This window comes from Hemicordylus capensis, chromosome 3 (genome assembly GCF_027244095.1).
Source record: "Hemicordylus capensis ecotype Gifberg chromosome 3, rHemCap1.1.pri, whole genome shotgun sequence".
Classification (NCBI taxonomy): Eukaryota; Metazoa; Chordata; class Lepidosauria; order Squamata; family Cordylidae; genus Hemicordylus; species Hemicordylus capensis.
In genome coordinates, this window is record NC_069659.1 from 92178882 (window position 1) to 92203975 (window position 25094).

Below are 25094 nucleotides of genomic sequence, written 5' to 3' on the forward strand. Positions count from 1 at the left end.
GTATAAAAGCAATAGAGAGTCTTTTGGGGTGTGTAACAAACTTCATGTAGCTTTGATGTATGGATAGGAAAGATTCTCACCTCAAATCAATGCTTTATTTTTTATATTAGGAAAGAAAGGTTTAGAATAGAATTAGAAGCCTCTGGAGTGTTTCTCTTGTCATTATTCTCATATGACATCTATGGACTTGCTACATCTCCTATAGGGGTTGGAAAGAGACGTAGGTATGGCCACCAATGAACAGCACACATTCACATCCAACTCCTTGTAAACAAGCTGAACAGCATTACAGTTACATCAAAATGTCCATGCAGAGACTGATATTTGCTACTAAATGCAGATTCTATTCTGGTTTGGGTAGTGGAGATTGATATTTGTCTTTTGAACATCAGCAGGAAATCCTAGCCAGGACATGGGGTAGGAAAATGTTGCTCACTCCTAATTGTAGCATTTATTTCAGTGAGACTGATTTCTGTCAAATGAGTTAGTTTGAGAAACAGGAGCCATTCCGGATGTTTTAGGGGGAAATGGAGAGCATGCAAAATTAATGTCAGTGGCTCCTTCAACTCTGCTTCCACAGCTTCATCCTTTGTATCAAGCGCTTCAAGCATAAGGAAAAGATGGCAGAGCTCTCTACCTTTCACAAAACCCAGAAATCTATTAACTTTCTTTTCATTAAAGAAAGGATATGAAGTTGCAGCTGAAAGCTATCATTTCATTATAAAATGTTCAATAGCTTTAGCTTTGATGTTTTCACCTCCCCTATAAAACATCATTGAGTTCAAGGGTGTTATTGACACAGTATTGAAATGAAACAAAGAATCACAGCTCCAATTTTGTATGCATTTTGAAATCACACTGGACATCACATTCAATTTTAAATGGCATTTGATTCCTATAAAATAAACTTTATTCTTCAGGTAGCACCTCAACATCCGCATCAGCTATGAAACTCTTTTATGTCTCCAATTTGAAACAACAGGTATAACCAAATTCCTCTGGAGGCCTTTCGTTCCTTTCTCCAGAATGTGCAGAAATGGAAAAAGGGGGGGTATTTTTCCATTCATTGCATGGAGAGCAAGAAAACTTGGCACATACACCAGCCATGTACTGGAATTTGGGTGGGTCTCGGAAAAAGCACAGACTTCAGTGGAAAACATATATGGGTGTGCGTGTGAAAAAGTATTTTAAACCATAAATTGACCACATACATAGATGGGTGAGAAGAAGAAAAAATCCAGAAATGGATCGTGAAATGTTGCTAGCAGACAGGACTGAAATATGTCTGAGCTTCCTCTGAGGAAAGCATCGTTTTAATGGCTCAGTCCTATGAACAGATTGTAGAAAATTCAGTATTTCTTTGAGAATTTTTTTTTAAAGGCTGTAGGGAGCTGAATATGTGAACAACAAAACAATGTAAAGAAACTGTAAGGATTTGTTCCATCGAGGAATAGTATGGAACAATAAATAATACTAAATATATTAGATGTATGTGAAAATGATCCCAAGTGAAAAGATATATTACACCATTAATACTGCAACATTTGTATGTTTGCTAATCATGTCAATCAATTCCAACAAATAAATGTACCTGTATGTACATACTTCGCAAATGTCACACTTTCCTGCATCTATATTAGACCCCTGCTAACTTGGCAAAGAGGCACCTTTTAACTTGGTGATTTTTTTTATTTAGCAGGGGGAGAGTAACTGGCCCTATCCACCCACAGCACAGTACCTCCAGTGACTGTTGCTGGTGTCTATCTTATGTTTCTTTTTAGACTGTGAGCCCTTTGGGGGACAGGGTTCCATCTTATTTGTTTGTTATTTCTCTGTGTAAACCCCCCTGAGCCATTTTTGGAAGGGTGGTATAAAAATCTAATTATTATTATTATTATTATTATTATTATTAATCCCCCCAGTGAGGCACTACCTTGGCATGGTTGTGGGGCTTGCGTGCTCTGAGGAAGGTGAGAGCTATGCCAGAGGTCCAACCATACTGGACAGGTCTCACCAGAGAAGCCAGACGATGAGTGCCTCTCCCATCAACAATATGGTGAGACGCAACTTTAATAAATCTATACCGGATCGATCGTTGCCCAGGTCAACAAGGACCGCGCCAGGTGCTGGAGTCCCTCAACATCTGGTGGCAAGTGGGCTACAGGACTCAGGATCTTCAGTTGAGCAACCAGGGCTGGAGACTGTAAGGTTACTGGAAGAAACATCCCTTAACCGGAAAAAATATACGAAAAATGCCAACAAGGAAATAATGATCTGCTATTATAAGTCTAGTCCAACTAGAAGAGGTTATTTAAAAAGAATGTACCAGATTTGGAAAGATAAGCATCCAGTTACAGAAATAACAGAACAAAGGCTAGCAGACCAGAGAAGATTCATAATAAGAAATAAAGTATTCAGAGAAGCTGAGCTGGAAGAACTGCAAAGAGCAACGCAGGCTCAAGATATGGAAGAAGAATTACCACCAACTGAAGAAGTTGCTCAGGCGCAGGTGGAGGAGGTGTTGGAAATAGAGGATGCCACTGTTGCTGAACTGTTTCAAAATCAAAACCAGGCAACCACCCCTTTGCCTTCAACTCAAAAACCCGAATGCCGTTTAACAGAAAAGCAATAAGAACTAAAGCAAAAAATAACTGAGCACATGAACCAAACAACCACCAGGGTTCGACTTCCAGCTCTAAAAACTGTTGCCAAAAAACAACTTGCTCAGGCTTTAAAAGATGTCAATGCTGCACTTGCAGAAATAACAACCAATAATTTGTGAGAAACAAACCAACTAATGTACAGTGTTGCAACAATAACAACACAAGAGCTCGGATATAAGATCAGTGGACCTGTAAAAAAAGCAAGTAGTACATCACCTACTGTAAATGGAGGATTAGATTAGAAAATAAAATCTCCAGGCTTAGATCAGATGCTAGTAAATTGAAAGAGGTGAAAGACAAGAAGCTGAAGAATGAAAACACCAAACAGTATCTGATCCAAAAATACCACCTAGATTCAAGGAAAATTAGAGAAGTCCTGGAAATAATAAAGCAGCAAATAACAGCAGTGTCAAAGAAGATTTGCAGATATGAAGCCAGAATTACACAACACAGGCAGAATCTCCAATTCCAGTCGAATCAGAGACGTTTCTACCAAAGCATAGAAGGAGAAACTGCAAGAAACGTAGAAACACCAAATAAAGAAGAAACAGTGCAATTCTTGGGGAAATTATGGGACAATCCAATAGACTATAATAAAAAAGCAGACTGGGTGAAAGAGGTCAAAAAATGTAACCAACAAATGCAAGTTCTAATAATAACACCAGAATTAATAAGTGAAAGAGCAAAGGAAATTAAAAATTGGACTGCACCAGACGACGATAAACTGCATGGCTTTTGGCTTAAACACCTAACAAGCCTTCATAAACAACTATCAAAACAGTTCAATCACATCTTGCAAGGAGGTGATATTGAACAATGGCTAAGAACTGGGAAAACTCATCTCATCATGAAAGACCCAGCAAAAGGTGCAGTTCCAAGTAATTATAGACGGATAACCTGCCTGCCAACCATGTTCAAATTATTAACTGGAATAATAGCAGATGAAGTGATGCAACACTTCTTAATTAACAAACAGCTTTCAGTTGAACAGAAAGGGAATTGCCCAAACACCAGAGGCACAAAAGACCAGCTCCTGATTGACAAAATGGTTTTAGAAAATTGCAAGAGAAGAAAAACCAATCTAAGTGTTGCATGGATTGACTACAAGAAAGCCTTTGACTCATTGCCTCACACATGGATACTAAAATGTTTAGAAACAACTGGTGTCAGAAAAAACATTCAGATATTTATTTAAAAAGCAATGAGCATGTGGAGTAGACAGTTAACAATCAATGGCAAGACACTTGGACAGGTTAGCATTAGAAGAGGTATTTTTCAAGGGGACTCACTATCCCCTCTGTTGTTTGTAATCGCCATGACTCCACTTTCACAAATACTAAACAAAACAGGCCTTGGATACCAAACATCTAAAACATCCAGTAAAATCAACCATCTGCTGTACATGGACGATCTGAAGTTGTATGGAAAGTCCCAGTCAGAAATCGAATAACTGCTAAACACTGTCCGTATATTCAGTAGCGATATAGCAATGGAGTTTGGACTAGACAAATGTGCTGCATTAATAATGAACAGAGGAAAAATAACAAAAACAGAAGGTATAGAACTGCCCAATGGAAGCAACATCAAGAACCTGGAAGAGAAAGAAAATTACAAATACTTGGGCATTCTCCAGGCTGATAACATTGCACACACCGAAGTTAAAAGAAAAATGGGCAGTGAATACATCAGGAGAGTTAGAAAAATCCTAAAGTCCAAACTGAATGGCGGGAACACCATACAAGCCATAAACACCTGGGCTATACCTGTTATCAGATACACTGCAGGAATAATAGACTGGACTCAGGAAGAGCTAGAGACACTAGATCGTAAGACCAGGAAAATCATGACCATCAATCATGCTCTGCACCCCCGCAGTGATGTAGATAGGCTATACCTCCCTCACAGCTCAGGTGGAAGAGGAATGCTGCAAGTCCATCAAACAGTAGAGGAGGAGAAAAGAGGACTTGAAGAATATATCAAGGACAATGAAGAAGATGCACTTCATATGGTCAATAACGCGAAACTATTCAACACCAATGAAAGAAAGCAGGCCTACAAGAAAAGAACAAGTCAAGAACCAAGCAGAAAAAATGGAAAAAGAAGCCCCTGCATGGTCAATATTTGCACAATATAAGTGGAAAATCAGACATCACCAAGACCTGACAATGGCTTAAGAACGGCAACTTGAAGAACAAACAGAGGGTTTAATACTGGCTGCACAAGAACAGGCACTAAGAACAAATGCAATAAGAGCAAAAGTAGAAAAATCCACAACAAATAGCAAGTGCCGCCTTTGTAAAGAAGCAGATGAAACCGTGGACCACCTAATCAGCTGTTGTAAAAAGATCACACAGATTGACTACAAACAAAGGCATGACAAGGTAGCAGGGATGATCCACTGGAACGTCTGCCAAAAATACAAGCTACCTGTAGCCAAAAATTGGTGGGACCATAAAACTGAAAAAGTTGTAGAAAATGAAGATGCAATAATATTATGGGACTTCCGACTACAAACAGACAAACATCTGCCACACAGTACACCAGATATACCTGTAGTCAAGAAGAAAGAAAAACAAGTTTAAATAATCGACATAGCAATACCAGGGGATAGCAGAATAGAAGAAAAAGAAATAGAAAAAAATCACAAAATACAAAGATCTACAAATTGAAATTGAAAGGCTGTGGCAGAAAAAGACCAAAATAATCCTAGTGGTAATTGGCGCCTTGGGTGCAGCTCCAAAAGACCTTGAAGAGCACCTCAACACCATAGGGGCCACAGAAATCACCACCAGCCAATTACCAAAAGCAGCTTTACTGGGAACAGCCTATATTCTGCGACATCTATAATAACAGCAACAACATTGACAATAAAATTCTGGCATCCCAGGTCCTTGGGAAAGACTCGATGTTTGGATAAAACAAACCAGTCAATAACACCTGTCTGACTGTGTAAATAAATAATGCAGTTTCACATTATCCTCACTTTTTGGTTTTGGTGTGTCGTATGAGCCACTATGAAGGCACAACATGCCATAGAGTTGAGTCACAAAAAGGTTTGAGGGGCATGGGTGTGCCTTGTGCATTCTGCCCTGCTGCTGGTATCAGGATCCTGGCTGACGCTGCTCACTTGTGCAGCCTAGAACAGTACTTTAGTTATGCAGCCAATAAACATTCTTTGCATCGTTTAAGCTTCAAGTGACTTTTTTCAGAAGATCTCTTATGAATAGACGAAATGAACTGCCTTTCCCTCGAGCAGTTTGGAAATTGATAAGTGTTTATTAAACAACCAGATATGTAGGGCCACAGCTCCAGGCTTGAGGCAGACTGTCACAAAATGGCCTGCATGGTCGTCTCCTACATGGGTGACCCCCTTCCTAAGGTTCATGGTAGGGCTTACTTTAGTGTTGTCAGTGGGTGGTTTTACTTATTCTGCCATAGGTGGCAGTAGCAGCAATGCTCCTCCTCCATATCCCCTGCTCCCCTACTTCTGTGAGCTACCCCTTGCCCAGTGCCGACGGAGCTAAATTCCACTGGGAATTTGATGTTTTAGCAGAGGCCCCTCTGATTGTTGCATTACAACCTACTTTGAAGTCCTCTGGATTTCTAAATGTGGCACTGGAAATTGCCTTTTGAAAAAATGTGCAGAGATGGTTACATGGTTCTCTGGATTGTAATGTGGAAGTCCAATCCAGCAATTGTTGTTGAGCACTGAAGCTCCAGTGAATACCATGAATTTCCCCTTTCAAGAGTTTCTGTGCTGCCCAGGCATCACAATTAATTGGCCTGTTGTGCATGCCTGGGTTTTGTGTGAGCATCTGAGCACTATTGATAACACTGGAATTCATATTTCTTGGCTTGGAAATTCACATCTCAGAGGGCTCATAATACTCCGCTCAATACAAGGTGAGCATTATGACCCACCAAGTCCAGTGCAGTTTAAAATCTGATCTCAAGAGAATCAATCCCTCCTGGTCTTCCTCCCTACTCCACATACCTTTGTTGTTGCTTCAGCAGTGATGGAAGGATATACATTGGTCATAACTATTCATACTAGCAGATTGGGGGGGGGGCCTTGGGGCCTCTTCATAGGAAGCATTTTCTTATAAATGTATGCCTCATCATATGTGAAGACTGAGCAAATATCTATTTCAGGGGAAGTTGTATGCTTCATCTCTCCCCTCCAATTCCCATCCACTCACTCATGCTCTGGCTATGCTTTTCCCCCTCAGAAGCATTTTGGAGATGGAAAGGTGAGTTCTTCTTCAGGAACCCACCTTGAATTGTTTCGCAATCTGAGGCACATGTTCTGCAAGGAAGTACCATTGCTGTACTGTTGTATATAACTTTTAATGGAAGGAGGGGCTGATTTCCTTGTATTTTGAAGAGCCAGTTTCCAAAGGCAAAACATGATACATATACAAACAGTCACCTTATGACTTATAATAACCATTTTAAAAATATTTGCTTTCATCTAACAGGTACAGTAAACACAGAGAAACCCACAGAATAAAATGTTCCTTATGTACACAGAGAATAGGAAATGATTAACAAGAGGCTGAAATAAAGTTCATGTAGAAGAGTTGCAAAGATTACATCATGGAATCCTCACAATGTTGATGGTCAGTGTCCCTGTCATTAATGACTATCTCACCTCAGTCTAGAGATCTGTATGATCAGTAAAATTATCCCTAGCAGGCAGAGAACTGGGCCTGGAAAAATGGAACCATTTCCCCCAAACTTGGAAATATGGAAAGTTTATCAGTTTATTCAAAATCTAATTCTGAGTCAAAGAAAAATGATGTTTTTGCATAATAACACCTTATCAAACTATATATATATATATATAGTAGGCAGTAGGGAGGATCCCATTAACTACAGGCCAATTAGCCTTTTGAGTATAATAGGTAAATTGTACGCCAAACATCTGTGTGTAAAACATTGCTCTTTGATGGACCAGGAGCATATAATCCACGATGAGCAAGCAGGTTTTAGACCTAATAGATCGGTTATGGACCATTGCCTAATTCTACAACAACTTGTGGACAAACAAGTTAGGGTCCATAAAAGACCCCTGTCTGCCGCTTTTGTGGACCTTAAAATGGCCTTTGACTCAATTTCAAGGAGTTTACTATGGACCAAACAGGTTAGTACATTTATAGATCAAAGGCTTCTATTATTGCTCATTAAGCTCCATGAGAACTCCTCTTTAAGAGTACGTTTAGACACTGCCGGCAATTTTACCTATCCAATTCCAACTGAGAAAGGTGTGCGGCAAGGGTGTGTGTTGGCCCCTTATTTATTCAATCTTTATATCAACAATCTGATTAAACGGCTGCAAAGTGTTGATATCCACGCACCTAAATTAGCCAACAAAAAGATCCCGATCCTGATGTACGTGGATGACGCGGTTATTTTATCTCAAACCAGGGTCGGGCTCAAAAGGGCTTTAGATGCTCTAACATCATATTGCCAAGAGGAACACTTGAAGATCAACCATAACAAATCTAAAATTATGTGCTTTAAAAATAAACCAAGGAAATTTATATGGACCTTGGATGGACATAAATTAGATCAGGTCAATCAAATAAAATATCTCGGGGTGGTTTTTCAACAAAACGCTGGGAAATCGGCACACATGAGAATGGTAGCTGACTCAGCAAAACGCAGTGTGGTGGCAATTAACAGATTTTTCAGTACGCAGGGAGAAGGTTTCATTCCTGCGGTTTTAAAACTGTATTCAGCAAAGGTTATCCCTCAGCTTCTATATGGGATCCAACTGGGACCTTATGCGAACTTTGACACGCTAGAAAGAATTCAATCCGGTTTTTTGAGAGCTATCTTTGGGACTACAAGATGCACCTCAAATGTAATACTGTGCATGGAGGCCGGCCTCATAAAGAGCGAATCTTGTGCCTGGCTTTTAATCATTTATTTTTGGTTGAGAGTCCACCTATGTCCGGTGGGCCTAATTCCTCAGTTTCTATCATTAATTCCACAACCGCAGTGGTGCACTGTAGTTAGTAAAAAGCTTGCTGCTCTAGGAATAGACCCTGAACAATTGCTGGAGTTAGACTTGGCAAATGCTAAAAGAATAGTAAAACAGCGTTTGACAGATATCGAATTGCAAAATAACTGGGCCTCTTTAACAGAATTCTATAAAGGAGTAAGAACAAGATCGGATCTTTCACCAGCAAATTATTTGTCCCATTTACACTCAGCAAATTCCGGTGGGCATTTACAAGGGCAAGAACAATTCCCCCCCCCTCTGCATTATTAGCCAGAAGATACAATGGTGTTCCCCTGGAAGAACGCTACTGCAGATGCGGCAGTGGGGAAATAGAATCCATTGAGCATATTCTATTATCCTGTAAAATACAAAGGCAATCGAGGGAGCCCTTAATTTTACCTCTGGTCTGTAAACAGCCAGATCAATCTGCTGAACAACTTGTTAAATTTCAACTCTTTGATGAGGATGTTTTAAATTTTAACTCCGTAGCCAAATTTTGTTATATTGCTCTTAAGATGTATAATGAGAACCTCTAGAGTTTCTTATAAATTTGTTTTGCCTTTTGTATGCATGGATTATTTGGTCTAGGACCGTAAATAAAACTTGACTAGTCTATATAATCAATTAATGGAACAATCTATTTAATATTCAGTGCACAGAGTCCTGTCTTCCTGAACTACACATGTGCCAAATTACAGAGATCTCTGCCCAGCCATTCTCAATTTGTTTTTATTTTCCCTTAGACATCTATGAGGATTTCTTTTTTTAACAATAACAACAACAACAACAACAACAAATAAACAATAAACTTTATTTGTTAGCTGCCCCATAACAAATTGCTCTCTGGGCAGCTCACAATACAGCATTTTTAATTATAATGGTTTGGCAAAGATTTCTTGCACAAGAGCAACATTTTGTCAAACCAAAAAGGTGTTCTTGAATACAGGAAACCAAAAAGGTGTTCTTGTTCTTGCATAAGAACACCTTCTAAATTTTTTTTTTAAAAAAAAAAGCTTTGGGGAATGATAATCCTAGTTGCTGCTATTTGAGAGAAAAGGCTTTTCTGTGCCCTGGAACACAGGTAAATGCACAGGTAGGCAAATGGCAGATGACTGAAGACTGCAGCCATTTTTCGAATGACGGTCTCCCCAATAATTGCGCGAAGTGCTGAAAGATGCCAAAGCCATTTTGTAGTTCCAATACTATTTTGTCTTCCAATATTTCCCCCGATAATTCTGATCCAATATAGGCTTCTAAATAAATTATTCCCAATATCCATCTCAGATATATCTGACTGCACGGGCCTAACAGACACGTAGGGAATACTGTATTCATGTTTCTGGCAGGCCTGTGTAGTCAGATACATCCAACTTTAATTCCCATTGAAATCAATGAGTCAAACACTAACTTAAACCACACTGGTGTCAGCTTGATTAACATTTTCTGGACTAGGCATGTTTCTTTAATTTTACCTCCCATATCCCAAAACTGAGATTTGGCACTGAAAACAGGTTCTAGAGCTCAACCATTGATGATCTTTGGCTCAAATTTGGACCTAGTTGTGTGGTCTACTGGGTAAACCTGGGAGATGTGGGACTCATAGTCTGACCTTAGACAAATTGCTGTGCCTTAATTTTTCCATCAGTAAAAAATGGTAAAGGCTGACATCACAGGTTTGTACAAGGGCGACGAGCTCTGAGTTTGGGGGCAGAGGAGAGTGCAATGGAAAAGGTTATTGAAGAATAGCTGGCTGTTTAACATAGTGAAAGTGACCAATCCGAGATTATCAGCAAAGCTATAAATACAGAAGGTTAAGAGATACGTGAAGTGGGGACAAACATCCTGAACTGGATACTAACCACAGTGGAATGTGAAGTTGGAGGAACAAGCAGGAAAGGTGTGTGTGTGGGGGGGGGGGATTGAAGTGAATGGATAAGAACTCTAACAGTCTGATCTTATTCACCAGAGCTGACATATATGTACAGAACAGGACAGGTAAGCAGCTGCATTATGACTTAAGAAGTCATTCTAGCAAAGGGTTTAAGAGACTGAGCTGTAGCCCACAAAGTTCCCAGATCACCTCTCACCTTTGCTACAGACTCTCTTCGAAGACTTAGCCAAGACTTCTGCTGTCTCCTGCATCTGTAACACTGTGATAATAGTGCTAAACTACCACCTTAAGTGGTGCAGCGGGGAAATGCTTGACTAACAAGCAGAAGGTTGCTAGTTCGAATTTCCGCTGGTATGTTTCCCAGACTATGGGAAACACTTAAATCAGGCAGCAGCGATATAGGAAGATGCTGAAAGGCACCCTCTCATACTGCACGGGAGGAGGCAATGGTAAACCCCTCCTGCATTCTACCAAAGAAAACCACAGGGCTCTGTGGGCGCCAGCAGTTGAAACTGACTCAATGGCACACTTTACCTTTACCGTATAAGGTGGCTGTAGAGTTGGTTGAAATAATGCCTGCGAAGTGGTATGAGCTCCTAAGAAAAGTGGAATACAAATATTAATTGTTGTTGTAATTTGTGGCACTGCACTACAATCATTAGCTGACTCAAGACGGGGTGCCAGGACTAGCAGCACTGGCAACAGCCATCACTGCATATAAAGCTGATCTGTAGCACAGAATGAAGTGAAGAGGATGGGGCAAGACTGAAGATGGCACATGCCCCACACAGAGGGCTTTTTCGGACAGCAAAGATCAAGTCGTAGTGGGGTATCCCCACAGATGCTGATACTATAATCAGAAGTCAGAATGAGATTGCAGTAGCTGGGCAATATGGCAGGAAACAGGTGCCTTATGTTGCTATAGTAACAACAAGGCAACGGCCACTCTTTGAATTCTGGATACACAGACTACTGAAACGGGTGGAATATGAAAGAGATGTGTGATGGAAATAATGTTATCTTAACAGGATTGGGGTCAGTGAAGGAGCATAGCTATAATTGAGCAGATGGGTTCAAAGAACCCAGACCCCCAAGCTCCTGAGGGCCCCCCAGCTACACCCTTCTGCATTTTCTTCATTATCTTCTTCACTCTGAGGAGCTGCCAGGGAGGGGGTGAACATGGACCCCCTCTCCCCTAGCGATGCCCTTAGGTCTGTGTTGGGAAGGAGGGTGTGGCTAATTTGTTTTGTGCCAACATGGCAGATCAGATAACACCCATCATCTATCTAAACAGTTTTGGACAATTGTTTTTGCCACTTCAAACGTTTGCACAATGTTAAATGAAACACATCAGTGCACCTGTTTTACTGCTTCTCCACAGTTTTAATGAATACATTTACAGGCCTATGAATTGTATGTGCACAAAAAAACATGAGCTTTCCAAAGAATTGTATTTTATAGATGCTACCTGTACAGTGCAATTCAAATAATCATAAATTTGTTATCAACACTTGTTATATAAAAAAAGAGCTTTATATGACTCCGTTCCATAGCAAAAAAAATCCAATGACTTTTAATTGCAGTATGTAAAGCTGGATGGTAGAGGGCTAAAGGGTGTTCTTTAACCTTTGCACATATTATTCATGCTTGTGCTGTATGTCTACATCCTTCTATTAAAATGTTACTTTTGTGACTGTATATCAGCACCACTGCAAGTGAGCTCTTTCAGATCAGAGGGGAGGAAATAGCATCCTACCATAAGAACAGCTCATCTGGATCAGGCCCAAGGCCCATCTAGTCCCAGCATCTTGTTTCACCCAGTGGCCCACCAGATGCTTCTGGGAAGCCCACAGGTAAGAGCTGAGGCCATGCTCTCTCTCCTGCTGTACTACCCTGCAACTTGTATTTAGAGGCATCTTGCATCGGAGGCTGGAGGTGGTCTAGAGGCTAGCCCTCAGACTAGTAGCCATTGATAGTCCTGCCCACCATGAATTTATCTAAACCCCTCTTAAAGCCATTCAGGCTGTTGGCCGTCACCACATATTGTGGCAGAGGATTCCATTGGTTAATTTTGCATTGTGTGAAAAAGCACTTTCTTTTGTCGGTCCTACATTTCTTGGCAATCAGTTTCATGGGATGACCCCTGGTTCTAGCATTAAGCGAGAGGGAGAAAAATGTCTTTCTATCCACTTTCTCCACACCATGCAAGTTTTTATAAACTTCTATCATGTATCTCCTCAGTCATTTTCCCCCTAAACTTAAAAGCCCCAGGTGTTGTAGCCTTGCCTTATGAGGAAGGTGCTCTAGGCCCCTGACCATCTTGGTTGCCCGCAGCTTTCCCAGTTCTACAATGTCCTTTTTCAGATGTGGTGACCAGAATTGCACGCAGTACTCCAGGTGTGGCTATAGCATAGTTTTGTATAAGGGCATTATAATATAAGCAGTTTTATTTTTAATCCCCTTCCTAATGATTCCAAGCATGGAATTAGACTTTTTCACAGCTGCCACATATTGAGTTGACACTTTCAATGAGTTGTCCACCACGACCCCAAGATCCCTCTCCTGGTCAGTCACAGACAGCTTGACAGCTCAGACCTCAACAGCATATATGTGAAGTTGTGGGTAGGGGTGTGTGACCCAATATGTATCACTTTACACTTACTAACATTGAACTGCATGTGCTATTTTGTTGACACTCCCCCAGTTTGGAGAGATACTTTTGGAGCACCTCACAATCTGTTTTGGATTACACTATCATAAATAGTTTAGTGTCATCTTCAAATTTGGCCACATTGCCGCTTCTAGTTCATTTATGAATACATTTAAAAGCACCAGCCCCAATACCAATCTCTGGGGGACCCCACTTTTTACTTCCCTCTGTTTAGAGAACTGTCCATTTATACCTACCATCTGTTTCCTGTTCTTCAACCAGTTACCAATCCACACATGAACCTGTCTCCTTATCCCATGACTGCTAAGTTTTCTCATGAGTCTTTGATGAGGAATTTTGTCAAAAGCTTTTTGAAAGTCCAGATATACTATGCCAACTGGATCACCTTGATCCACATGCCTGTTGACATCAATTTGCATCAATTTGCCTGGAAGAGATGTTAAGCTAACTAGCTTGTAATGTGGTGTTAACCAGCCGGTTCTCTTGGATCCCTTTTTGAAAACTGGTGTTATGTTGGCTGCTTTCCTATATTTCTGCAGGGAAGTTGGCAATTTCACATTTGGGTTCTTTAAGGACTCTTGGGTGGATGCCACCAGGTCTTAGTGATTTGTTAATTTGCAATTTTTCCAGGCAGTTTAGAATGTTGTTACTCGCCACCTCTATCTGACTCAGTTTTTGAATCCCTCAGTTCTCAGTCCCTGATAAACCCGGTTCAGGCACAAGTATACACTCTGTATCCTCTGCTTTGAAGACTGATGCAAAGTACTCATTTAGCTTCTCTGCAATCTCCATATCCTCCGTAATAATTCTTTCACTCCCTCATTATCTAATGGACCAACAACCTCCCTGGCAGGATCCCTGCTTCTGATGTATTTAAATAAGTTTTTGTTATTCCCCTTGATGCTTTTAGCTCAATGTTCCTAAAACACTCTTTTTACCTCCGTTATTGTCACCTTGCATTTCTTTTGCCAGAGTTGCTGTTCTCTTCTGTTCTCTTTATTTGGGCAGGCCTTCCAATTTTGGGAGGAATTCTTCCCCTTTATAGCTTGACTTTATTTATAAGCCATGCTGGCATCCTCCCAGAGTTAGTGGTACCTTTCCTCTTTTTTTGGATTTCTGGGACGTCTTTAATTCATTTAATGTCAGCCGATTTCTTCTCTTCCATCTTCCCATAGTCCTGGAATTACTACAACCTCAGGACTGGAAATATCAACCTCATGGTGGCTTGCAAAGAAGTAAGTAAAATATTAAGGCTGTTCAAATGAGCAGCTCTACCCAGACTTGCATAGAACTACTGGGGTGGGGCTGCTCGTGTGAAGCTTCAGGTAGCCTGGGATTTTTTACCTGGGCTCTTACCCAGGTAGAAGGGCACGAGCATGCCCTTCTCTCTGGATTCCCAGTCATGTGTCTTCTCAGACTGCAGGCAGCATTGAGGGATAGCTGGAGACCAGCAACATTCCCCCGGCCTCCAGAACACTGCACTGCCAGGCTCGTGTGGGCATGCAATCCATGCGTCTCACAGAAGAGCAAAGATCATCTGGAGGGAAGGTAGGACCAGTCCTGCCTTTTCCTCCCTGCCCCGCTCACAGGTCTTGAGAACAACTTTGTTGTATTTGATTTGCCATTACTGGCCCAAACCATTGGCCCAGGGTTCTAAATCAGATAGTTACTCAGCATTTGACTTGTCAGTGCTTCTGCTTGACTATTATTTGCTATTCATACTCTGTAGAGCACTTTTGACCTATTTCCCTTAAGGAACATAGGAAGCTGCCATACATCGAGTCAGACCATTGGTCTATCTAGCTCAGTATTATCTACACAGACTGGCAGTGGCTTCTCCAAGGTTGCAGGCAGGAATTTCTCTCATCCCTATCTTGGAGATACCAGGGAGGGAACTTGGAACCTTCTGCTCTTCCCAGAGTGGCTCCATCCCCAGAGGGGAATATCTTACAGTGTTCACATGTAGTCTCCCATTCAAATGCAACCAGGGTAGACCCAGTTTAGCTATTGACCCTGCTTAGCTTAAAGATTATTTACTATTCATAATCTGTAGAGCACTTTTAACCCACATTCCTTAAGGAAAGTAATCTTATGAGATCATCCAGATTTCTGTGTCTCTGTGTCCGTGTGTGTGTGGCCCACTATCAATACCTTGATCAATTTGAACCAAATTTGATGCAGTTGTAGGTACACATTGGGATACCTCAATGGCATAGTTTGTGATGATGTCATCCACCCCAATTCAAGAGGGCAGATGCATAAACATATCAGGCAGAGTGGGAACCAATTTTGACACATAGGGATACCTCAATGGCATAGTCTGTGATAACGTCATCCACCCCAATTCAAGATGGCGGATGCATGGACGTTTGAGGCTGAAGTGGGCTAACTTGTGAAGATAGTAATTATCAATTAATATTATAGTGCAAGGAATGTAGGCAGATTATTTCTTACCAGAACTTCTTGTTGATTTTCTAAAAGGTGCATACCAGTGTTCCCTCTAATAGGGATTCCCAGATGTTGTTGACTACAGCTCCCAGAATCCGCAAGCAAAAGCCACTATAGCTGAAGATTCTGGCAGTTGTAGTCAACAACCTCTGGGAATCCCTGTTAGAGGGAGCACTGGCCCATACACTCTTTCTGGTGTTTACTTTCACAACAAAATGAGTCACTACTCCCATTCAGTTGTGCAAGCTGAGGCTAATAAAAATAGTGGCTGACATACCATGCAGTGCACTGCTGACACACTGTTGCATGCCTGTCAATTCCAGTGACAGAGCTGTGCATCAGGCAGCTCTGCACTGGTGCGAAGTTGTACAAATGCAATTGTGCAACAGGACACTCATTGGCAATAATGGGCATTTTGTTGCACAACTGCATTTGTGCACCATTATGCCAGAGTAGAGCTGCCCTGAAGCTCAACTCCATCAACAGGCCCACAGCAGCAAAAGCAGTTGCAGCAACTGTCGGTGTTGCATTGCACAGCATGTCAGTCATGGACTTTCCTATGCTCACACAATGAGTTCATAGCAGAAGCAGGGTTTCATTGTGCTCTCAACTCATGCGGTCTGGTTCTCATACCCTCCAGCACTACTCAGTCTAAGCTGGAGCAAGTGTGCACAAAACCTCACATATGATGTGAGTATGCTATACATATGCCCAAACCATGTGGCTTCATGTGGCTTCTTCCCCCATTTTTGAGGGGAAACTGAATTCGCACATATGAGCCTCCACGTGAAGCATTCATCTCACACATTAAGTTATGGGTGTGGTGGAGAGAGGAATCACTAACCCTTCCTTTGAACAAAGAGTAGGGCCAGGCCCACTATCTTGACTCTGGCACTTCTCAACTATGTGGCTACTATTGTAGCCACAACCAGTATGGATAAGAGTGGCCACCTATTTTTCTGGTAAGGATCCTATGGTTATCACAGCTGCTTGGCAGACAAACATTCTACAGAGGAAATACTTCCTGGCCTAGATGTGCAGGAAAGCAGGCTGTTTCGCCAGACAATAACACGCAGGAAGTAAGCCAAAAATAAAGATGGCAAGTCAACCCTAACACAGACAGGCACTTAGAGATAAATGAGGCGCTTCTCATGAGCAGTGGGAAGCGCCAAGAGGAGGTTTGTGGGGAGAGCGGGCTTAGCCTGCTCTCACCGCAGACGATCAATAGGCAGCTCTGGGCAGCCGTCATGGAGCCAGCGGGGGCTGTGGGGATCAGGGGCCACATGGCCCCCGGAAGTTCCAGGATGCCCCGCACAAGTGTGTGGGGCATCCTGGAGAGACCCCCGAGCCTGGGAGCCTGGTTGCAGCCTCCCGGCGGGGGTCTCCTCATGTGTCGCCATGGCGCCGAGCCACGCCGTAGTGGCACACAATCAGGAAACCTGGGTTAATGAAGTGCTTGCTCTGCTAACCTGGGCTAAGGGGAGGGCTACTTTGGTGGGCTAGCCACCAGAGAACCACTGGGCTCGCCCATGAGCCCACTGGTTCTCACAATGGGGGGAAAATGGGCTGTCTTTCGCCCAGTTTTTCCCCATCATGAGAATAGCCTCAATATCTTTTATTCTCAGCCCTGCAATTATACAGCAATGAAAAGGTGCTGTCTGCATATACTGAGGTGCCCTTCAGATATAGCTGCAGTTGTGTGGGGGCCGCTTTCCCATGAGATGGTCCCACATGACTGGCTATTGCATCTGAATCATGCAACCACAATGCCGCTTTCATGGGAAGGATGTGATTAACCCCATGTATCTACCCAAGTAATCTTCCCTCTTCCTGATGATTTTAAAACATTTCCTCTCTCAAAGCAGGAGAGGGGCAATGTTTGAAATATGTTCCAATAGGAAGACCACATACAGGCTGAGCACCTCTTTCTCATTCATCAACTATTTGCTGTTCCTGCTCTGTAATGTTTTGTGTTTTATGCAAAAGTGGAAATCGGGCAATATTCCGAAGGCAGGAATTTACCAGTGAAAGCACTGTGATCATGGATGTGCTTTATGAAATGCTGTAGGATATTCTTGTACTGCAGAAGGGGGAAAGGAAGGAGGAGGGGAAAAGCAATATCACGTCAGTGAAGGTTTTGTCACATAACATAAAAACAGCCCTCCTGGATCAGGCTCAAGGCCTATCTAGTCCAGCATCCTGTTTCACAGAGTGGCCCACCAGGTTCCTCGGAAAAGCTCACAAGCAGGAGGTGAGGGCTTGCCTTCTCTCTTGCTGTTGCTCCCCTGCAACTGGTATTTAGCAACATATTGCCTCTGAGGCTGGAGGTGGCCTATAGCCACCAGACTAGTAGCTATTGATAGAATTTGTCTAAGTCCCTTTTAAAGCCATCCAAGCTGGTGGATATCACCACATCTTGTGGCAAATAATTCCATAGGTTAATTAGGTGCTGCGTAAAAAAGTACTTCCTTTTTGTCAGCCCTGAATTTCCTGACCTTCAGTTTCATAGGATGACCCCTGGTTCTAGTGTTGTGACAGAGGATGCAAAATTTCTCTCTTTCTACTCCTTTGCATAATTTTATACACCTCTATCATGTCTCCTAATAGTCAACTCTTTTCCAAACTAAAGAGCCCCAGATGCTGTAGCCTTGCCTCATGAGGAAGCTGCTCCAGGCCCCTGATCATCGTGGCTGCCCTCTTCTGCACCATTTCCAGGTGTACAATATTCTTCTTAAGATACAGTGATCAGAACTGTATGCAGTACTCCAAATTTGGCCGGACCATAGATTTGTATAAGAGCATTATAATACTAGCATTCTTATTTTCAATCATTAGGGACCTAATGATCCCTAGCATGGAATTAGCCCTTTTCACAGCTGCCACATATTGAGTCAACACTTTCAATGAGCTGTCTACCATTACCCCAAGATTTTTCTTAGTCAGTCACCGACAGCTCAGATCCCATCAGTGTATATATGAAAGTGGGATTTTTGCCCCAATATGCATCACTTCACACTTGCTTACATTGAATCTCATTTGCCATTTTGTCACCCATGTCCCCAATTTGGAGAGATCCTTTTGAAGTTCCTCACAATCTGCTTTGAATTTCACTACCCTAAATAGTTTAGTGTCATCTGCAAATTTGGCCACTTCACTGCTTACCCCAACTTCTAGATCATTTCTGAACAAGTTCATAAATGGGAAAGGAAAGATGGTCTTGTGGTAGCAAGCATGACATGTCCCCTTACCTAAGCAGGGTCTGCTCTGTTTGCATATGAATGGGAGATTAGAAGTGTGAGCATGGTAAGATATTCCCCTCAGTGGTTGGAGCCACTCTGGGAAGAGCAGAAGGTTTCAAGTTCTCTCCCTGGCTTCTCCAAGATAGGACTGAGAGAGATTCCTGCCTGAAACCTTGGAGAAGCTGCTGCCAGTCTGTGAAGACAAAACTGAGCTAGATAGACCAATAGTCTGACTCAATATATGGCAGCTTCCTATGTTCCTATGTAAGTTAGAGCACTGGTCCCAGTACGCACCTTGGGGGACCCCACTCCTTACTTCCCTCCATTTAGAGAACAGTAAATTTCTTCCCACCCACTGTTTCCTGTCCTTCAACCAGTTACCAATCCACGCATGAACCTGTCTCCTCAGCCCATGACTGCTAAGTTTACTCAAGAGCCTTTGGTGGAGAACTTTATCAAAAGCTTTTTGGAAGTCAAAGTATACTATGTCAACTGAATCATCTTTGTCCACATGCCTGTTGACACTCTCAAAGAACTCCAAAAGGTTAATGAGGCAAGACTTGCCCTTGCAGAAGCAAGCCATGCTGGTTCTTCTTCAGCAAGTCCTTTTCTTCTATGTGTCTCCTTAAATAGGCTTTCAATCAATTTGCCCAGCACAGAAGTTAAGCTAAAGTAAAGGTAAAGTTGCGCCGTCAAAACAGTGTCGACTCCTGGTGACCACAGAGCCATGTGGACTAGCCTGTAATTTCCCAGATCCCCCTTCAATCCCTTTCTGAAAATTGGAGTTATAGTAGCTACTTTCCAGTCCTCTAGTACACAGTCTGATTGGAGGGACAATTTACATATTTTTTACAAGAGCAGCAATTTCACATTTGAATTCCTTCAGAACTCAGTCCAATGTGTCTGTTTGAGACTTCCTTGGCAATGCTCCATTCACATTTAAGCTGAGTTGGATCACACTATGGTTGCTACCATGGTTCCCCAATGGAAACCAATGGTTCTACAGCTCTGCCATCTGGCACCAAGTCCTGGGCACCACTCAGGATTAAATCCAAGGTTGCCTTCTCTCTGGTTGGTTCCACAACCAACTGTTCTAAGGCACAGTCATTTAGCATGTCTAGAAATGTGGCCTTTCTTTAATTACCTGAATGTGCATTTGCCCAGTCTGTGTGTGGCTGATTGAGATCACTCATTATTACAGCTATGTCTCTCTTTGACACCTCTCTGATGTGCTTCTCCAATTCCATGTCATTCTCAGAGCTTTGATCCGGAGAGCAATAGCACATCCCTCATAATACATTTCCTTTCAGTCCTCATATTGTCACCCATGATGATTCTGTGGAGGATTCTGGTCCTCCTAGGTTTTCTAGTGTGTTGGATTCTATCCTATCCTTAATATAAAGTACTACTCTACCCCCAATACTCCCTTCCCTGTCCTTTCTGTAGAGTTTGTATCCAGGAATAACAGTGTCCCACTGATTCTATATTGGTAGGTAAGTAAACGAGATAATAATGTAATCACATTGTATGGACTGTTTATGTGGTGACTCCACCATAGCTTGATCTGAATGCAATGGCAGCATCAGAATAAAAATAGGAGGGGGGGTGCATAGAAGGGGCAAAGTGCATTTTGAGGGGCAAACTATGCTTCCCATGTTAGATTTCTGAAAGAAAAATTGCACTGTATTTCACATTAATACTCCCATCCTAAACATAAACGGCCTGTTGGGAATTGTTCTTTACACAGACAAACACACACATGTGCTTTTTATTGATATTGCATGGTAAGCTGCTTTATAGCTTATTTTGCTCAGTATTGTTGACGTTGATTGGCAGCAGCTCTCCAGGGCTTCAGACACGGCTCTTTGCCAGCCCTACCTGGAGATGCCAGGGACTATCCTGGAACCTTCTACATGCAAAGAATGGGTTCTACCACTAAGCTACAATTCCCTCGCTATGTTCTCCTCCCATCAGTACTGATTGATTCTAATTGTATACATGCGCTCAGAGTATGCGGCAAGTACCTTTCCTTCATGTTACCACAGAGGTGCAGCAACAACAGTTACCCCTGCTAGCTTGGCAAAGAGGCACCTTTGAACATGGTGATTCTCTTTATTTAGCAGGGGGAGAGTAACTGGCCCTACCCACCCCCAGCACAGTACCTCCAGTGACTGTTGCTGGTGTCTATCTTATGTCCTGGTTTTCCTGCCTCGGGCACCACCTATGTCTGAATGCTCTGGCACACCACAGATGCATAACAAGACCATAGTGTATATCATCTAGGAAATTGTAAGAAAATCTGGGTTTGAGCAGGAGGTGTCATAAAAGAGTGTTGTCATAAAACTGATATAACACAGAGTGCAAACAACTGATCACCATGCTTAAAAAAAAAAAATCACATGTTGTGGCTTCACAATACTGCATCTTATTCAGATATTCTGTTGTATGTGTGTACAGGTGTCTGTATACATGTATATTTTGTGTGATTCACCGTACAAGTGACCCTGGATACAGGCCCCTCAAATGCAGGGTACATATAGGAAGTGTACTACTGTATGTGCATTGACATATGAATAACTGTATGTGTGTACAGATCTGTACATGCATGCTCCATAGACAGATTGCATGTGTACTGAACATAACTTGTGAATAGGGCTTATATCAGTTACCAGGGGAGGAGAGTTGCTCTTGCAGTATCAAGCATAAATTGTTAACTATGCTAAGCAGGGTCCACCCTGGCTTGCATTTGGATAGGTGACCACATGTGAACTCTGTCTACATGTGAGAAATGCTGTAATATATTCCCCTCAGGGGATGGAACCATAGCTCGGTGGTAAAGCATTTGCTTGCATGCAGAACGTCCCAGATTCACACCCTGGCATCTCCAAGTAGGGTGGGGAGACACTCCTGACTGAAATCTGGAAGAGCTGCTGCCAGTCAGTGTACACCATAATGAGCTAGATGGACTAATGCTATAAGTCAGCTTCCTGTGTCATTTGTTTCATTCTTCTATATCAGTGTCATGCTGTTGATGGTATCATTAGCCACCTTGGCTGCTTTTAAACAGAAATGTGGATTGTCACCTAAAAGTAGCTTTGCTTTCACACACACTGCAGTATCCATGAGATCATGGCTCAGCGCACCATGTGAAGAAGCCCAGAGATGGTGGTAGAGTTGGCCAACTATTCACCATCCTGGATGAAAGTAAGCTATTTTAATTGAAGGGAGCAAAGAATATGCTGAGCTTAACAGGTCAATGGACTGGAGGGTAGCAGGACAAGGCACTTGCCTATGTGTAGCTCTTAATTAACAAGTGGAGCACTGTGCATATACCGAAAAGAAATGGGAAGCCAAAGCATGGGAAAAGAGGAGGTCGGGGCACCACAAAAATCAAGGATAGCTTGAAAGGAGTGTAGCGAATGGGGAACAGAACTAATGGCGATGCCTGTGCTCTCTTCTTGGCTCTGCTGCTCAGTCCTTACAAGGATCTGCATAAGAAAGTGATCACACTAGGCTCGTTTCCTCCTATGTAAGTAAAATGGGGATATAGATACTTGCCTTATCCACAGGACTATGGCTAGGGTTAATTAATGTTTGCTTAGCACTTTGAAGATGTAAAGTGATATGGAACTGAAGCGCTGGGTATGGTTTTTGTAAGCACATGCTGATAAGATCTCTTTGTAATCTGCAGTTTATATCTGGCACGTGGGCCTGCAAGAATGGAAAGTTTAGCCTTTTGGTGAGCCGGTGTCTGTTGAAACTAAGAGGCAGGTAATCCTCACACAGCATGAACTGGGGCAAGGGTAAGAAGGAGGTGGAAAATCACTGGGCTCTGCTCTGGATGTCTAGGTGGGCTAATGAACATCTGCTGTGAAGGTGTTTGAATGCAAGGAAGTTGGAAACCCAAGAGAGAGAGAGAGGAAAAGAAAGAAAGAAAGAAAGAAAGAAAGAAAGAAAGAAAGAATCCTGAGTATTTTGTCACTAATTTCTGATACGTCATTCATAAAAATAATCTGAACACAGCCTGGAAGGAGGGACTCTTTGCATAAAGTTTTTGTCTCTCTGTCAGTCACATTTGTGTAACTTCTGTTATTGAAATAAATAGCGAGTAAAGGAGTCACTATAATATTTATTTATTTAAATATGCATTTGATTGCCATGAAGAAATCCAGAACAACAAGAATTGAATATATACTTCTACGGTTTGGTCACTAAAAAAAAATATTCATAAGCAAATCATTCCATGTTACATAGATTATGGCTGTAGTCCTAAAATCTTTATCCAAGGGTAGATCTAGCTGAAATCAATGGATTTGTCTCATAAAAGAAATGATTTATGAGCATAGGCTATGTGCCATAAACCTCTTAGGCTGACTGCATGCTTTGTACATAAATTTCTTCCAAGTAAGCATAAGATTTTTTTAAAATCTTCCTCTGAGCTGGCTAACTACCAAACAGAAGTCTCTGAGCATAACTATATGAATATACTTTGATATCCAATAACTGATGCTAATGAATGACCTACTAAGTTAAATCACTATGTTGTTTAACTGGCAAGTGAAAGATGTTTATATAGCTGTAAAGAAGTACATTTAAAATCAGAACACTATTTAAAATATTGAAGCCTGTCTCTTGATATGATGAGCTACTAGCCACAAACACCTTCAGAAAGTTAATAGGTGACTCAAGAAAGAGAGCCACATGCTGCAAAGCACATCTTGCAAAATCATAAACAATTCAGGGCATACTGGCATTAGACATATATCAGCTATTCCATCCTGACTGTTTCCTCTTCCTAGGAATTGTGCTTCTGTATACATGGTGGGGATTGGGTGCTGAGATCAGAGAATTCTCAGCACCTCACCAGACTACATTTCCCATGATTCATTGATCCATGGTGATTAAGGTGGTATTGAAGAGGCATATGTTTATAGTGCACATGTGCACCCCCCCTCATATTCACTCTCACACACACACCTCATACATGCTCACCATGATCTTGCCATTAAGGCATATTGCCATATGACTCTAAATGATCTCTATTTGCCTGCTGATGCCTGCCAACTTTCAAGATTGATCTTCCTGGGTTCTGGGGATCTGTGTCTATTTTATTCTAGTCTCATACCCCAACGCCACAATTTTCATATAAGCATTTGCCATGAATGTATTTACTCCCACCATATACATCATAGGAGATTAATATGGCCAAGACAGAGCCATCATTTCCTTTCAGTCTGTCTCATAGGATAAGAACAAGGGAACATCAGATGCCTGCAAAAGGAGAATTCTTATCTGGCAAAAGGAATCTTTTCCATATAAATTCAAAATCAGGCTGGGGAACTCATTGACCTACCATATGTCAGTGACATTGACAAGACTAAGAAAATGGACTGCACATTTATAGGAGTAACCAGAATATCCAGTGTTACGACAGAATATTGGAATAAACAAAACAGAGGTTTGGAAAGAATGCACTCTTTCATGCTTCCAGGCACAAGTCAGTCAAGCTGGGAGGGAGGAGGTGGGGATCAGGATTGCCTTTGAGGTCCAGCTTATAGCCTGCCTCCAGGTCCTTTCCTCTGATACAGCTAATAATACTGGCTACCATCAGTACAATAATACAATGGAGCATCTGCAGGCCTGATACAACATCTACTGGCAATCTACTAATTTGACAAAAATGGCAGAGGAAAGACGAGAAGTCCTTCAGCCAAAAGAAACCTACATGAATTTCTCTGGGCTTTAAAGATATAAACAGGAATTCGGGATCACATGAGAAGAGAGATGATGAAAAAACCAGAATGCAGGAAGTCGGGGGGGGGGGGGGAGAGGCCAGGATCGGACGGGATCCATTCCAGAAGCTGAAAGGAAGTGACTAAACTGATACATGAATGTTACCTAATAAAGGAACACAAATGGAGAGAGGAAGATACCAAGGACTGGTGAGATGCTATTCTAATACTTACTTAATAGATCAAGTTCCAAAAATTCATAACTCTGTAGCGTTGATTGCTGAGGAGACACTGCCAGAAAATGTCAGTTAGAAAATGAAAAATTGCTGCAGCCAAGGAATGAGTGAAAAGGCGACAGTGACAGTGTGGTCTGTTGTATTTGCTGGTGATATAGGGACAGACTGGGGCTTGAAATCTTGCTCTTTGTAGGGGACAGTCTGAAG

General features: G+C 42.0%; 1 protein-coding gene across 8 annotated transcripts in view; it reads left to right on the plus strand.

Annotated features, from left to right (window-relative positions):
* KCNJ15 (potassium inwardly rectifying channel subfamily J member 15) overlaps positions 1–25094 on the plus strand; it is a 65591-nt gene that overhangs the window by 34200 nt on the left and 6297 nt on the right. Inside the window, exons 1-3 of one of the 8 annotated variants that reach the window (XM_053313137.1) lie at positions 14424–14467; positions 22036–22123; positions 22611–22690. The exons of the other annotated variants lie outside the window; for them this stretch is intronic. Coding sequence (XP_053169112.1) covers positions 22082–22123; positions 22611–22690 — 122 coding nt within the window. The 5' untranslated portion in view covers positions 14424–14467; positions 22036–22081. Of the gene's footprint in view, positions 1–14423; positions 14468–22035; positions 22124–22610; positions 22691–25094 lie in introns of those variants that run through there. 8 annotated transcript variants of the gene reach the window in all.